We start from the raw sequence: 13,651 nt of genomic DNA, 5'->3' as shown, positions 1-13,651 counted from the left end.
GTTGCTGACATTTCTGTGCATTCATTAACTCCAAAAGAATTGAAGAATCAGTAAGTTTGTCTTAAAGTTGTAATTCCTTGCCAGGGAATACTGGTAGTTTACTAGTGTGATAAGTTTACTAGTGGCATAAACACATGGATAGACCTTTTTTTTCCCTTGCAACTATAATATGATATAATCTAATATTATTGTAGGCCCTGAGGGAAGAGATGACAGTACTACTGGACAGTACTTTTGACCTGTACCTTTATAACTGACCCCTACCAATATTGTAAAGAATGTATTTGGGAAACCAAATTGGAAACAATATATAAGAAACAAGCTATCAAACTGCCTTCATTGAAACACCATTTGAAAGTGCTTTACAGCATCATAAAGAGTCAAAAGACAGATTCTTGTAGCAATGAAAAAAATACCAATGATGAGATAAACTGCTGTTTCAGAAGAGACTGGAGAGGAAATGATGGTGCTGTGGAGTTTCTATATTGTCAGACAGTACAGCAAAGTCAAGCCCAAGGGAAGATGAATAGAAAAAATTGGACTGCTAGAACAAGCATGGCACAGTAAAAGCCACCATTAAGATGTCCTGGTTTGTTGGCATTTTGCCTTGTCTTGCAATGTCCAAAAACTATTACATTTTTTTAAAAGTTTTATTTTCTTCTTTCTGAGAATCCATGAGTGTTTTAAAAAATTAAGGACAATTAAAAGAGTAAAACTAAATTACTTAGATTTCTGTAACATTTCTTTTAAAATGCAATAACGCTTTGAGGACCTCTTTCAAGAGATTATCTGTCAGTATTTGGGACATTTCTCTTTCTTTTTTTCTTAGGTGAAGTTTGGTTATATGTGACACAATTAGCAACTGTGGTTACTATGGCTGTTACAGTGGGTTAAGAGAAAAAGGTTTTTAGGGAGTATGTAATCTCCCAGCCATTCTAGGCATCTTGGGAAAAGATGCCTTTGTCTCTACATTGATTATAAACAGAACCTGAAGTGACTAATTTGGATATAGATTTCTACATCAGATGAATCATACCCTGAAAGTTGCATTAAGTATTCCAGGTTACTGAGAGCACTGATTTTGACATTAGTTGTGTAATAACTTGTACAAGTTATTTCCGTCTTTTGCAATACATTTGGATTCAGTGAAGTGTCAGATGAAGAAGCAAACACTTGCAGACTTTTTGGCTCTGCCTCAGGTAGGAACTGAAGAGCGCACCTTCCCCACAGGCAAACATGTTGCAACATAAAATGCAAATAGCTTGAAAGAAAAGCAGAAGCAGTAAAAGAATGGCTCTTTATGTGCCTTAGAGGAAAAGGAGAAACTGGCAAGACATTTGTGAGACAATTCAGGGAAGAGTCATTTGACACAGCCATGATGACAATCACTGGTTTTTAAAGTCTTGACTTGTCACGAAACATACTTTGCTACAGATGTAACTAAGTAAACAACAAAAGAGCTTAGTACCGACAAGGAAAGAAATTCACATTTAATACATGTTACTTCACATTTTTCTTACAGGACAGTTCATTCAAAGTCAGCTCTTGGAGAATCGTAAATATTTTACACCCCCCCAAAAAAATTAATCATAATAATGTTTGTATATACAAAAGAGGACAACTGGCAAAATTTAATCACATTTGCTGCTCAACAGCAGTTATCTCAAAGACTAACCTCTGGTGAGTATTAAGATGGTGACTCAGCTGGTTCATATAAGAATATAGTGTGGCTACTACGGAATAAAATTAAATTCAGCAGTTCCATAACTTTACAACTACTTATGCTGCTGTCCTTATCTCTTGACTATGCTCTTGGTCTGAAATTAGCATGGGGGGAGATTTGTCCTGTCAGGATTTCGTGATAGGTTTTGCAGTCATGGGAAATCTGTATGAGAGAGAAAATGTCCCGCTTAGCAGCAGGAGGATGACAGCCACAATCCCAACAGGAATGGCAGCACCAGCTTCCTGTGCTGCTGGACTGGAGGGCATGTAGTAAGAAGGAGGAAAATCTATGCTCTGGTTGTGGGTCACAGAATAGAAATTCCAGCTCACAGGAATCAGGACACACAGACCAGCAAATATGTAGAAGAAACCACCCACCAGGAAGAACGGGGCAATGAGAGTTTTGTCAGTGATTCCCATATACACATTTCTCAGAGCAAATATTGTAGCAACCAGTCCCAGCAAGCCCGTGAACATGGCGATCAACAGGAGACCCTGAGCAGCATAAATTTCATGGGGGATGAAGGAGTCATAGCCACTGAATTTATGGCAAAACTGTTCTCTATAGCCAGGTGAGACGTGAAGGTAACTGATGAAGCAGACTTTCCAAATGCCCACCCAGGCAACGCCAGAGGAGATGATAGTGGTGTTGTCCACATGCCACACTCTCCATTCCACAATTCCCATTGAAACAGTGCACAGAATCCAGCCTATCGTGCCCAGAACAAAGGCAGCAAGCTGGAGGTGTGAGGTGCTGACCAGGAAGTTCATCCTTTGGAGCTCTCCTGCTCTGTCACAGACACAGTTGCCATGTGAAGAGTGAGAGGCACTGCAAAGAAGCAAAAAATAAAATTACAAAGGCAATTATTATGTGGGCGAATAGGTGAACTGGTCAGTGAAAAAGAAAATGTGTGTGTAGAGGGAAGATGGCAGTCATCTTTCCCCAACTTTAATGAACTGTTGAAATTTAATACCCATGGACAAATAACATACAGATTTTAATTCTGTATATGTCATGGTATCATACAGAGGAGAAAGAGTGTCTAATTAGCTCCTCTAAAGATCTCCTTGTTACACTCACAAAAGGAAAATGCATGGGTTTTTTCCAAGTTGTCTTCTTTGTTAATTAACCATTGTGTTCAAAGATTCTTATACATGTTACACATAATCAGGAGCCCTAGAGTTACTGGCTAGCAGAAACAAAATCTGAGAAAATCTTCAGATTTCAGATTTTGGAAGAGATCCTACAAAGCAGAATCTGTGCTCCTTTCTGCCAGCATCTGTGGCTTTGATGCTGGAGCCCAATCTGTACTGACTTCAGCTTTTGTGCTGCCTTTACTGAGCGCTGCTGGGACCAGTGTCAGATAGAAAATGCTGTAGTTCAGAGGCATGAGTAAATCCAGGCCACAAGATCTAACAACAACCACTGAACTTTGACCATTTTCAGATTAATTAACCATAAATGCATTAGCGGAAACATTTGAATTAATCAGAAATGTAACACTGTGCGGGGGCTGGAGCCTGGCTATGCTGTCATTGCTTTCCCGCCCTCAAACTTTACTCAAGATTTTCTTGGTGCTTTACCTTTGCAAATCCCACTTGTTTATAAATTGCCCAGTTTCTCCAGTTTGAATTGTCCTAAAATTGTGCTGGAAAATATTTTAGTCATTTAGATTTAAGATTTGTTTGCTGACTGTACATTCTGAGTGCAAAGTAGGGTTTTACTGTATTTAAAAAAAAAAAAAAGAAATCAACACCTAATTTCCTATGTCTTTTGTACCATTTTTGAATACTATAGGAATGACCTGTGAAGATGTGGCCTCAAATTTATGTAAATCTGACAGGTTCTAGGGATCTGTATATCTCATAAGTTTTCTAAAATACTCTTTCTACTGCTCCTATTTCATTCAAGACTGGAGAAATACTCTACCAAGTTGACTCTAATAAGATATGTCTGCCAGCATGTTTTGTGTACTAAACATTAAAGACTAAAGCAACAATTTTTCTATTTACTGATCTTAAGGTAACCAGATTCAGTTGGCAATACAAACTAGTTGCAAAAGTCCAGCTGAGGAAATCTTAAAAAAGAAATATGTTCATAACAATAAGCAGACACTATCCATCTCATACTAGTGACCACTACATATTTACTTCAGTCCTGAAGGTGATGCCAGCCATGAGAGGATGGGACAGAGTGACTTTTGATGCCAAACAAACACAGCAACATCTGCAATTTTATAATTTTGGCCTCCAAGTTCATCTATGTAACTCCAATAGAACTGATTTCCTGTGGCACATATTAATATCCATTATTGCAAGTGTACATTTAATCCTCTCCAGCATGGAGAAAATTGCTCCGAAAGAGTCTCTTGTATTTTTACCTACTTAAACTGAAACCAATTTATAAACATTTTCTCAATTTGCTGTGCTATTTACAAAGTGATTATGAACACTCCTTTCTAAATAACTGCTTTTACCAGGCATGGAGCACAATAGCCCCTCTTTCTGTCCCAGTTTCACCTCAAATCGTTTCTGCTCCTGCCCAGTGATGGGAAGGTGCTGGACAGGAAAGAGCGTGAGCAGAGGAGTCTCGTGCTGACTCCATTCGGCTTCTTTTGGAATCAGTGGAACACACAGAAGCCAAACCTGAACCACGTGAAGATACCATTTTATGTAGAGCCCATATGCCTGTAACACTTCTTGTGTACATCATAAACATTCATTTAAACAACTTGCTGATATCAAGATTGTGAAAGATAGGTCAGCAGGTGAATCCTTATCATCAACAGCTTTTCAGAGTATATTATCAGCATGTAACTTCATGGATTGAATGTACCCACCCAATTGTCTGCTCACAGAATTAAATGAGAGTAAATGTGATTCTGTTCCCACTATCAAGCCTGCATGTGCTGAGATACTTAAAATCCTGTCCAGAATTGAATTATAAAATTAAAAATTAGGGAAAGATCTTTCTACGGTCCCCAAAAAAACACAGAATAAGTAAACACACAGGATGAAAGAATTTAAGGCTTATACAAAAGTTCTCAGAACACTGGAGAATAATCAGCTAACAAAGATGTGCTTTAGATGAGTTATCAGGTGTCTAGACACACAAAAAATTGCTTGTGCAGGAAATGATTCATTTTGGCTCATTTCTCCACACCCTGCCCACTGGAGCATATTTGGTCTAGCCTGGTATCACTGAATTAGAGAAAAATGAAGGTTCGGAAGAAGTACATTTGAAATCAATGATGAGATGAAATTAAAGTTCTCATACTTGTCTATTTTGGAAAATCAAGCAGAAGCCTATACTTAATGACCTCCTGGTACTGAGATTCAGCATGAAAATAAGGATCAAAATATAAAGGTAAAATAATTACAGGATTTTTTTTCACATATGAAAATATGCCAAAATTAAAAGCAAACAAAAAAATTTTTTCCTGATTTCAGTCTGTATCACTATTAATATTAATAAACATACTATAGGTTTTGGTGACATAATGAAAAGACCATAGGTATATATCACTTGCCAGAAGCATTGATTTTAAAGGAAGCCTTTGGGCAAAGAGGATCAGGGAAACTCCTTTTCTCCCAAGTGTAGAAGGATACACTGATTTTTCAGAACTACAGTGGCAAGTATTTCCAAAAAAATCCCAAACAAGACATTTCTCTTGCAGATGGCAAATCAAGCAGGGAGTGAACAGCAGACGCAAAATCAATCTGGGAGCGAGCTGCAGAGGGCGTCGTCCTCCAGGAATTCAGCCATTCCAGCGACTCCCTTGCTGTGAGACCTTAAGAAGGTAGAAAGGAGGGAGGGAGGCAGGGAGGGAGGGAGGTCATAGCAGGCTGGGGTTTACAGCAGCGCCTGGGTCAGGGCTTTGTCACCTTTTGCCCCAGCTGGACCTTGGGGGTGACCCTGCACAAGTCTCTGTCCACAGGAGGTGGGTGGTGGAGGTGCTGGACTTGGTCAAAACACCAACAGTGCCGTTCCTGTCGATTTCAAGGACAGAGGTATCCCTTTTAGAAAGGAAGAATTTGATCTGTCACCAACTAGTCGTCCACAGGAAAAAAAAAAACAAAACCAAAAACCCAAACAAACAAACAACCAGAAAAACCCAAATTATTTTTTATTATTATTAAATTAAAATTTCTGGTCCTTGTGCAAATACCCTTTTCAGCCTTCTAGGAGTAAAATGTGAAAGCTCAGTCCCTGCATCTTTGAGCTATATTGGATAAAATACAGTTCAAAGCCCAGATCATATAGCAAGCTGTGCTAACACAGGCAGCACTGGCCAGTTTCATGCTTTAGTAATTACATAAATATTTTGAATTAATTTAATTCGTGTAGTAAGGTTACCTATATGGTCTGAATAATACAATGATGTAACACAATCACTAGATGAAATGTCCTAAGGCAAATAAACTCATATTCAGTCATCTACAGGAGATCTTCTGAGTAATTAGGTGGTGTCACTGGCATGCGGTTCTTGATTCAGGAGCTCGCCCAGAACTGCAGATTTCAGCATTCCAGCTTTGCAGACCAGCTACTCATGGCATGGAGTCAGCCTTCAAAGGCAATCTGGCCAACAGGAACAAGCTAGGTCTGTGTGGTGTCTATGCCAGTGGATAAAAAGCAAGACTGAAAACCCTTTTCACTAAAAGGAGTGAGAAGTGGTTTTGAGAGGTGAGCACAATGCCAACTTTCAGCATCCCATGATTTCACCCACATTTTCATTTAAAATCTACTCGGTTCAATCCAACAAGCACCCCAGCAGCTTCTGAGGATGGTCTTTGGAAAGTCTAGAAACAGTAGCTAAAAAACAGAGAGTTGCTTCTACAGGCTTCAGACCTGGTAGCAATTTTCTCTCTAAATATATCTTTCACTTCCTTTGTTTGGAAGGGCTTTCCGTCACAGAAATGTTTTTAACTAAATACCCTACTAAAGTAAAAGCAAGACAGAATCTGTCTACAGAATCACAGAATCATAGGATGGTTTGAGCTGGAAGGAACCTTAAAGATACCTTGTTCCAATCCCCTGGGCATGGGCAGTGGCACCTCTCACCAGACTAGGTAGCTCAGAGCTCCATCCAACCTGGCCCTGAATGCTTCAAGGGATTGGGAGCCTGCAGCTTCTCTGGACAACCTGTTCCGGTGCCTCACCACCCTCACAGTAAAGAATTTATTCTAATATCTAATCTAAGGCTACTGTCTTTCTGTGGAAGCTATTCTCCCTTGTCCTATCACAGTTTCTGACAAAGAATCCTCTCCAGCTTTCCTGTGGGCCCCCTTCAGATTCTGGAAGGCTGCTATGAGGTCCTCACACAACTTTCTCTTCTTCATGCTGGACAGCCCCAACTTTCTCATCCTCTCTTCTTAGGGGGGTGCATATTAAATGCAAATTTGCACAGAGAAGACAGAATTTATTAGTGAAAGATGATACATATCAGTGTATTCATCCAAAAACAGAAACTTGAAGGATCCTTTTGTATTTATTGCTGATTTTACTTAAATTAAGCATTGCACAGTAAGTAGCTCTTTTTCTTTATGAAAAGTATGTTGAGCCATAGCACATGGACTTGAGGGACAGAATGAGACATGAGTTTCCCACTCTTAGCTTCAAGAAACGGAGAGGAAGGCTGAGAGCCATGCTGACTTTCCTACAGCTGCAAGCTTGCTTCTAGGAGAAAAAAATAAAACCAAACTGCTCTCACAACTGCCAATTGGTTTCATAGAGGGGGGTTTGGGTCATCTGTGCATGAGGCTTACCTTTAAAAAGACTAAAATGAAATGTTGCAGTTGAATAGATCAGTTCTTTGTGGCCACAATCCCATCTCCTGATATTCTCAGCAGCAAGAAAAAACAGAAATGGAACTATCTTGAAATTTTGTCAACACTTCTTTTACTTCTAGTAATTGTTAGTAGAAAAGGCTGGGGCTATGATATGGATTCTGAGGGTGGAGAAACCTCATTTACACCAAATGCATTTCACTCCTGCAATTAATACTGTGTCTTCCAGAAAGTTGCTTTAATTACATTCAGTAGGTCTATATGCATCCATTGGGTTTCAGATCTGGTTTCTAAAACTCACCTTGCCTTAAGTTTCTAAAACAGAGACTTTAAAAACCCTGCAGTTAAATGCAAGAGAGAAAAAAGCTATCAAATACTCTTAATTCATGCATTTAAATGCAATTGGACTTTTCAGGTTACTGGGTCTCAGGCTCCCTCCTCTGGGGATGAAGACCAGTGCCAGGGACAGATGACCAGATTGTAAGGTGGCATAAGGAAGTGTCCCCAGCCACACTGTCACCTGCAAGACTTGTCTTTAAATTTATCATTTCATATGATGGGTTAAGAGCAAGAGGGCTGCAGCTTTCAGAGCCATTGAAGGGAGTTTGCCATTTAGGAGAGGTCCTTTGGTTTGTGTGTGCTGGTAATATATTCCCAAGCAGCAGCATCCCCTCTGCAGTATCTCTTACCCCTCTGGGACAGGCAGAGCTGGCTAGGCCAGTCATCAACACCTGGAACATAAGATCGCAAACACTGAAACTGCTGGGAAATGTGAGATGGAACTGGGCCTTTTCATGGAAATTTGTGGAAGTCTTACACAAATTTCATGATCCTTGACATGATATTAATGCCTTAGGATCCTTGATGTGTCTAGAAGAGGGCTTCAGAAATGTTTTTTATCCTTCTGCCATCACTGTTTCAGCACAGTTCTTGCTGAAGGACAGCTTTATGTCTGAGACCATATACTTGCTGTGGTCCAGGCCACAAGAGTTGCCACCACTGACTGATAAATCAGTCCATTCCTACCTTCTTCAATAGACATTTCAAACAGTCAGTGTGGTAGTTCTTTAGTTCTTATTTTTCTAGAAATAAAATTAGCTGCATTTATGACCCATTCCTTGAACACATCTCCCTGGCACTCAGGAAGTCTTGAACTTTAGTATCTCATGTTTAGATTTTAGCTGTCACTAACACACTTATTTTCAGTTAAAAAGACAAACTAGTGGGGTCTAGAGTCTTAAAAGTCATTGTAGGGCACGTCCAGATTTGAAGGGTGTGTCCAGATTTAACATGCCTTATGTCCTCTGTCCCTCCAAATGTCAATGTCCAATGTTATAAACTCTACTGCTACCATTTATTCACTGTGTTTCAAAACAAGCAAACCAAAGTAATCTTCATTTCTCTTCGATCAAGTAAGAATATATTGAAACTTAGCTGTGTAAAAGTCCTTTGCTTATTTTGGAAAAATCTTTTTTTTTTATAATAGGATGAAATGAAAGCATAATTTCTGTATATTCTCACTGTTTTTTCACACCCTAATTTACTTTTCTGTGTCTGAGCCCATCTTGGGCTCTTGTTACATAAAGAAACATTGCAGGCTGTAGGCAGTGAGATGGCAATGGTATTGACCCAGGATCCAGATGGCCCCATATTATCAGAGTTGCTACAGATTGTTTTCCCTCTCGGATTGTTTTGCCCTTGCTTTTTGGGAGCTCCATTTAGAGCCAAAGTGGAACAGTTTAGAGACATTCCAGGAATGACAGCCCCTGAAAAACTAAGGCAGATAACCTGGCTGTGTTGAGATGGGATCCTTTCAGGAAACTTCAGAAAGCAGAGGGAGCCCTAAACTTTCCTACTCTGGGTGTCTGTCACAGAGAAAAGAGCACTAAGGGTTCCGTAGTGTAAATAAGGCAACCACATCTATGTCCCAGAGGACTCACACACGACTGGGAAGATGAGGGCACTGAACACACACTGGGGGCATGGGAAGATGTCACCCAAGAGGAGACACCTCCCAGCCAAAAGAACAGGAACTAATGTTTCCTGGAGCTGCAGGAGAAATTAAGAAGTCCTGAAGCAACTTGAATGTCAGCCTGGAAGTGCTGCACAGGCACCTGGCAGGAAGTCAGGAGCATTCCCTGAGCCAAGGGCATGTAAGGAAGTGCCTGCTAAGGGGGCAGTGGGAGAGCACAAAACCTGCACACAGCAACCTGAACACAGCAACCTGCACACACACAGCAACCTGCACACACAGCAACCTGCACACACAGCAACCTGAACACAGCAACCTGAACACAGCAACCTGCACACACACAGCAACCTGCACACACAGCAACCTGAACACAGCAACCTGCACACAGCAACCTGCTGGCAAGATTTCCTTCATAGATGGGGGAAGTGGGTGCAAGGAGAGCCTCACAAAAGGACAGGAGACTATACTTGCTTCCTAGTAAATGATAGCACAGCTAAAATAAAAGCTAAAAAATGTTCCAACAGAAGAGCAATGTAAGTCTCCCTGTCTGAACCCACTTGCCTGCCAAAAAACTGGGAATTCTACTGCAGCTTGTAACTAGTTTAAAGAGAACATTCATTATAAACTCTTCTTATATAAAATAAGCATAAAATTATTTTTCCCAGCCCACATCAGCAGAAATTCTCTTATTTCATGTTTTAAGCATATATTTTTGCATTAGATGATGCCAGGCATCACATGCATTTCTAAATTAACATTCAATTCCTGCTTCTGAAAACTATTATAGTCTAGATGCAGGTTTATTGGACTGTACTGAACATGTTTTACTAACGAAGTGCTTTGTTTAATTCAAGTCTTGCAGCAGAAAGGGAACTTAAAAAAAACCAGTACAGTAATTACAAAGGTATCGTCTTAGCAATATCTCTATGATTTAACGCTTGAAAACTTAACTCTTCAATTCCCAGTTGGGAAAGTATTATTTATAAAAAACAAATAAATACTTAAATCTCTACCCATCTGTTCTCCATCAGCACTTCATAAAATAAGTAATATTAAAAAAGGGGGGACTTACTTCTCTGAGTCTGAGAGTTGCCTAAGGCTTTGGAGCAGTGTCAGCTGGATGAAGCAAGTTCCAAAAGAGAGGTAGAAGAAAATGCCCGTGCAAATTCTCCAACTTGTTACGCTACCAAAATAGGTACCTCACAGTTCCTTGTCACTCTCCCACTAAGTCAACAAAGATGTAGGAAGCCAGTTAATCATTAACATATTATAAAAATATGAAAGGTTTGCCATATGCCATTTATTCTAATTGACTTAAAACACCAAAGCATATAGATAACTCCCATGGAAATTAGTTTTCTATAAGATACCCTTTCAGAAAATCTACCTTTTTGATCACGTGATTTTTCAGCTTGAGACCACCATGATGCCCCAGTCTGACAGCCCGAAGGACACAGAATTCTCATCTGAAAGAACAAAGTGATTTCCTAATCCTTTCTTCATTAGATTTTTCTTCTTGTATTTATGCAGCATAAATTAGTGCAGCTCTGCAAAATATAGGGGAGAAAGAGGAGTTTTTCTAAGGAGTAAATTCAAGCTGAACTGCTCTCTTGGCAGCACCTACACTTTAGTACAAATAGTATTATGCTTGCTATCTCAGATGCTTAAAAAAGCACACACATTTTTTAACATTATGTTATGTTTGCCTTGCTTCATGGCTTTCCCATGAATGTAAACAATGGCTCTTACAAATTGGAAGAATGTTCTTAACTCTGTTTTGGTTTCTTCTCTTTGAGCCCTATTCTAAACCCTGATAAACTCTGAATGATGCACTGGCTCAGCTGGTTACAGAACAGTGCTAACAACATCAACATTGTGTGTTCGATCTCTGTATGGGCCATTCCCTCAAGAGTTGGACTCAATGATCCTTGTGGGTCTCTTCTAACTCAGAATATTCTGTGATATTTCAAAGCTTGGTGTCAAATGACAAGTAGGTTTATTTCATAGGAATACCCTGAAATGGGGAGGCCTCATTGAAAAATTCTTCTCATTGTAACATGCACAATGGCTCGTCATTGCCATAACTAAAGAAGGTTGAAAAATGTCATTAATTCATATCCTCCTGTTTTCTGCATCACCTTTAATCCTCTCCTGCTGTATCTTCAGCTGATGCCAGTTCACTTGTTCTTTGTGCAGGTAATGCAGCCTGGCCATCTCAAGAGTCTTGTCCTCTCCTGCAGCTCACTAGCCTGGGATGTCCTCTCTGGCTGCTCCCAGCTGGATGGGGTTGGTCTGGTGCACAGGCAAACTCAGCTGCTCAGGCTCTGCTGTTGTGTGACAAGCCAAACACACACACCCCCTCGTGGGCTGCTGTCATCTGCCAGACTCCAGGATGGCCTTCTGACATCTGACAGGGCTGCTGATCCACAAGGACAGCATCCTTGGGCAGTAGGCAGCTGGCAGATAGATTCATTTTCTTGCATTTTATAACTGTTTGGGACAAAATTTGCAGGCTGATTTTATTGCTGATTTTACATAGGAAGTTGCTATTTGTCTCTGCGATAGGAGGGGCATCCCCTACACCACTGCTAGAAGAACAATTCCTTTGTCACCAAATTCTGTGTCTCTGACCTTTTTCTTCTCAGTCACAAAAAAAATCAAATAAAAACCAACATGACAAAACCAACGAAACCAAACCCACTGTGATGTTTAAGAGATTAAACTGTACTGAAAAATAATGAATTCAATATATTTGTCAACCACAATCACTACAGTGAAGTTTAATTCAACTGGAAATCTACAGTGCTCAATTTGTGATAACAACCAGCAGCACAATCATCACTACATTAGTGAGAAATACAATACACACAAAACTGAATGGAAGAAGACAGGAAGCAAATGACAGCATTAAGTGATTTTTCCTCTCAGTGTATGATTATGAGTTCTATAAACATATTCCTTTCTAGTGTAATAGTGACAAATTCTTAAGAAGCAGATAAAATTAACTAAGTTTCTGACTACTTTATTTAAAAGAACACATTTTAAACCTAAGACTTTATTGTTCCTTGAATGCCAATGGTTAATACTTTTTGAGGCAGAAAAACATTTGCTTTTTTCCTCCATGGCCTGGACCCAAAGCACATTGAAATCAGTGGAAATAGTTCTGCTGACTTCAAAGACCTTTAGATCAAGCCCGGTCCCTTCTGTGGTTTACAATTTCATTGTTAAATACCACAGAACAGGAAATATTTGTTTCAAGTTATTTTTCCTTTTATTTGCTACACATTGAAAAACCAGCCTGAAAGCAAGACACTGTGCAAGATACACTGCCCAGTGAATGGTACCACATAGGCAGCTAAGAGAGCCCCTAAACAGCTCGGAAGCTCAGGTACAAGTACTTTCTCACTTTTTATTTCTGAGACAAAGGTGACTTCTTCCAGGAAGCACAGCAGCCTCCCTGCAGCAGCTTGCCACTCTGTGATCAGTGAACGGGGGATTAGAGTTGTTGCATCCTCACTCTCGGTCGCTCCCTGCTTGTGCTCAGCACATCATCAGATCAGCAACTCTCCAAATCCAACACTGAACCTAAACGTGGGCCTCTAAAACCACCACTTGAATCTAAGAAAAGTATTTCCATAAACACCTTTCCTAACTGTTTACCTTTATGGCCAAATCAAGTTATCCTTTGAAACTTGTGAAATTCAGCGATGAGACAAACACCTCTACCAAACTCAACGCATCTCTCATCATTAAATGCTTCACAGCCCAGCAGCACTGTCCTTCTGCTGGATCACAAATACATTGTCAACAGCTGCCTCTGAAGAGGCAACCCACTGCCAGCCTCAAGAGACTCCACAGGGAAGCACTGCACATTATCAGATACTCGGCTCAATCCCAAACTACACTGACCCTGTTTATAGCTGCCAGCAGGTGCTACTTGCTTTTATGGTTAATCCCATTGGCTGGGAAGTTTTCTGGCTCCAGAAAACTCGCTAATAGGTTTGTTGTGATTATGTCACTATATTTTGTGTGGCCTTGATTTCTCTTCTGTTTTGTGAAGTTCCAGATAAACATCCACAATGCTCAGTCCCTACTATCCTCTGTTTTAGTTCCACTTGTCCAGTGCAGGTGGGATTTAAACACATGCTTTAGTTTTTAGTAAAATTACAG

General features: G+C 40.1%; 1 protein-coding gene across 1 annotated transcript; it reads right to left on the bottom strand.

Moving 5' to 3' along the window:
* Positions 1-1,577: 1,577 nt before the first annotated feature.
* Positions 1,578-2,681, bottom strand: CLDN34 (claudin 34). Its single transcript, XM_014882432.2, has one exon. It carries the CDS (start codon positions 2,491-2,493, stop codon positions 1,849-1,851), a length of 645 nt encoding a protein of 214 aa, XP_014737918.1. The 5' UTR covers positions 2,494-2,681; the 3' UTR covers positions 1,578-1,848.
* Between the last annotated feature and the right edge of the window lie 10,970 nt (positions 2,682-13,651).

This window comes from Sturnus vulgaris, chromosome 2 (assembly GCF_052056855.1).
Source record: "Sturnus vulgaris isolate bStuVul1 chromosome 2, bStuVul1.hap1, whole genome shotgun sequence".
NCBI lineage: Eukaryota > Metazoa > Chordata > Aves > Passeriformes > Sturnidae > Sturnus > Sturnus vulgaris.
The sequence above is the reverse complement of the archived record's forward strand: the minus strand, read 5'-3'. Positions and strand labels throughout refer to the sequence as shown.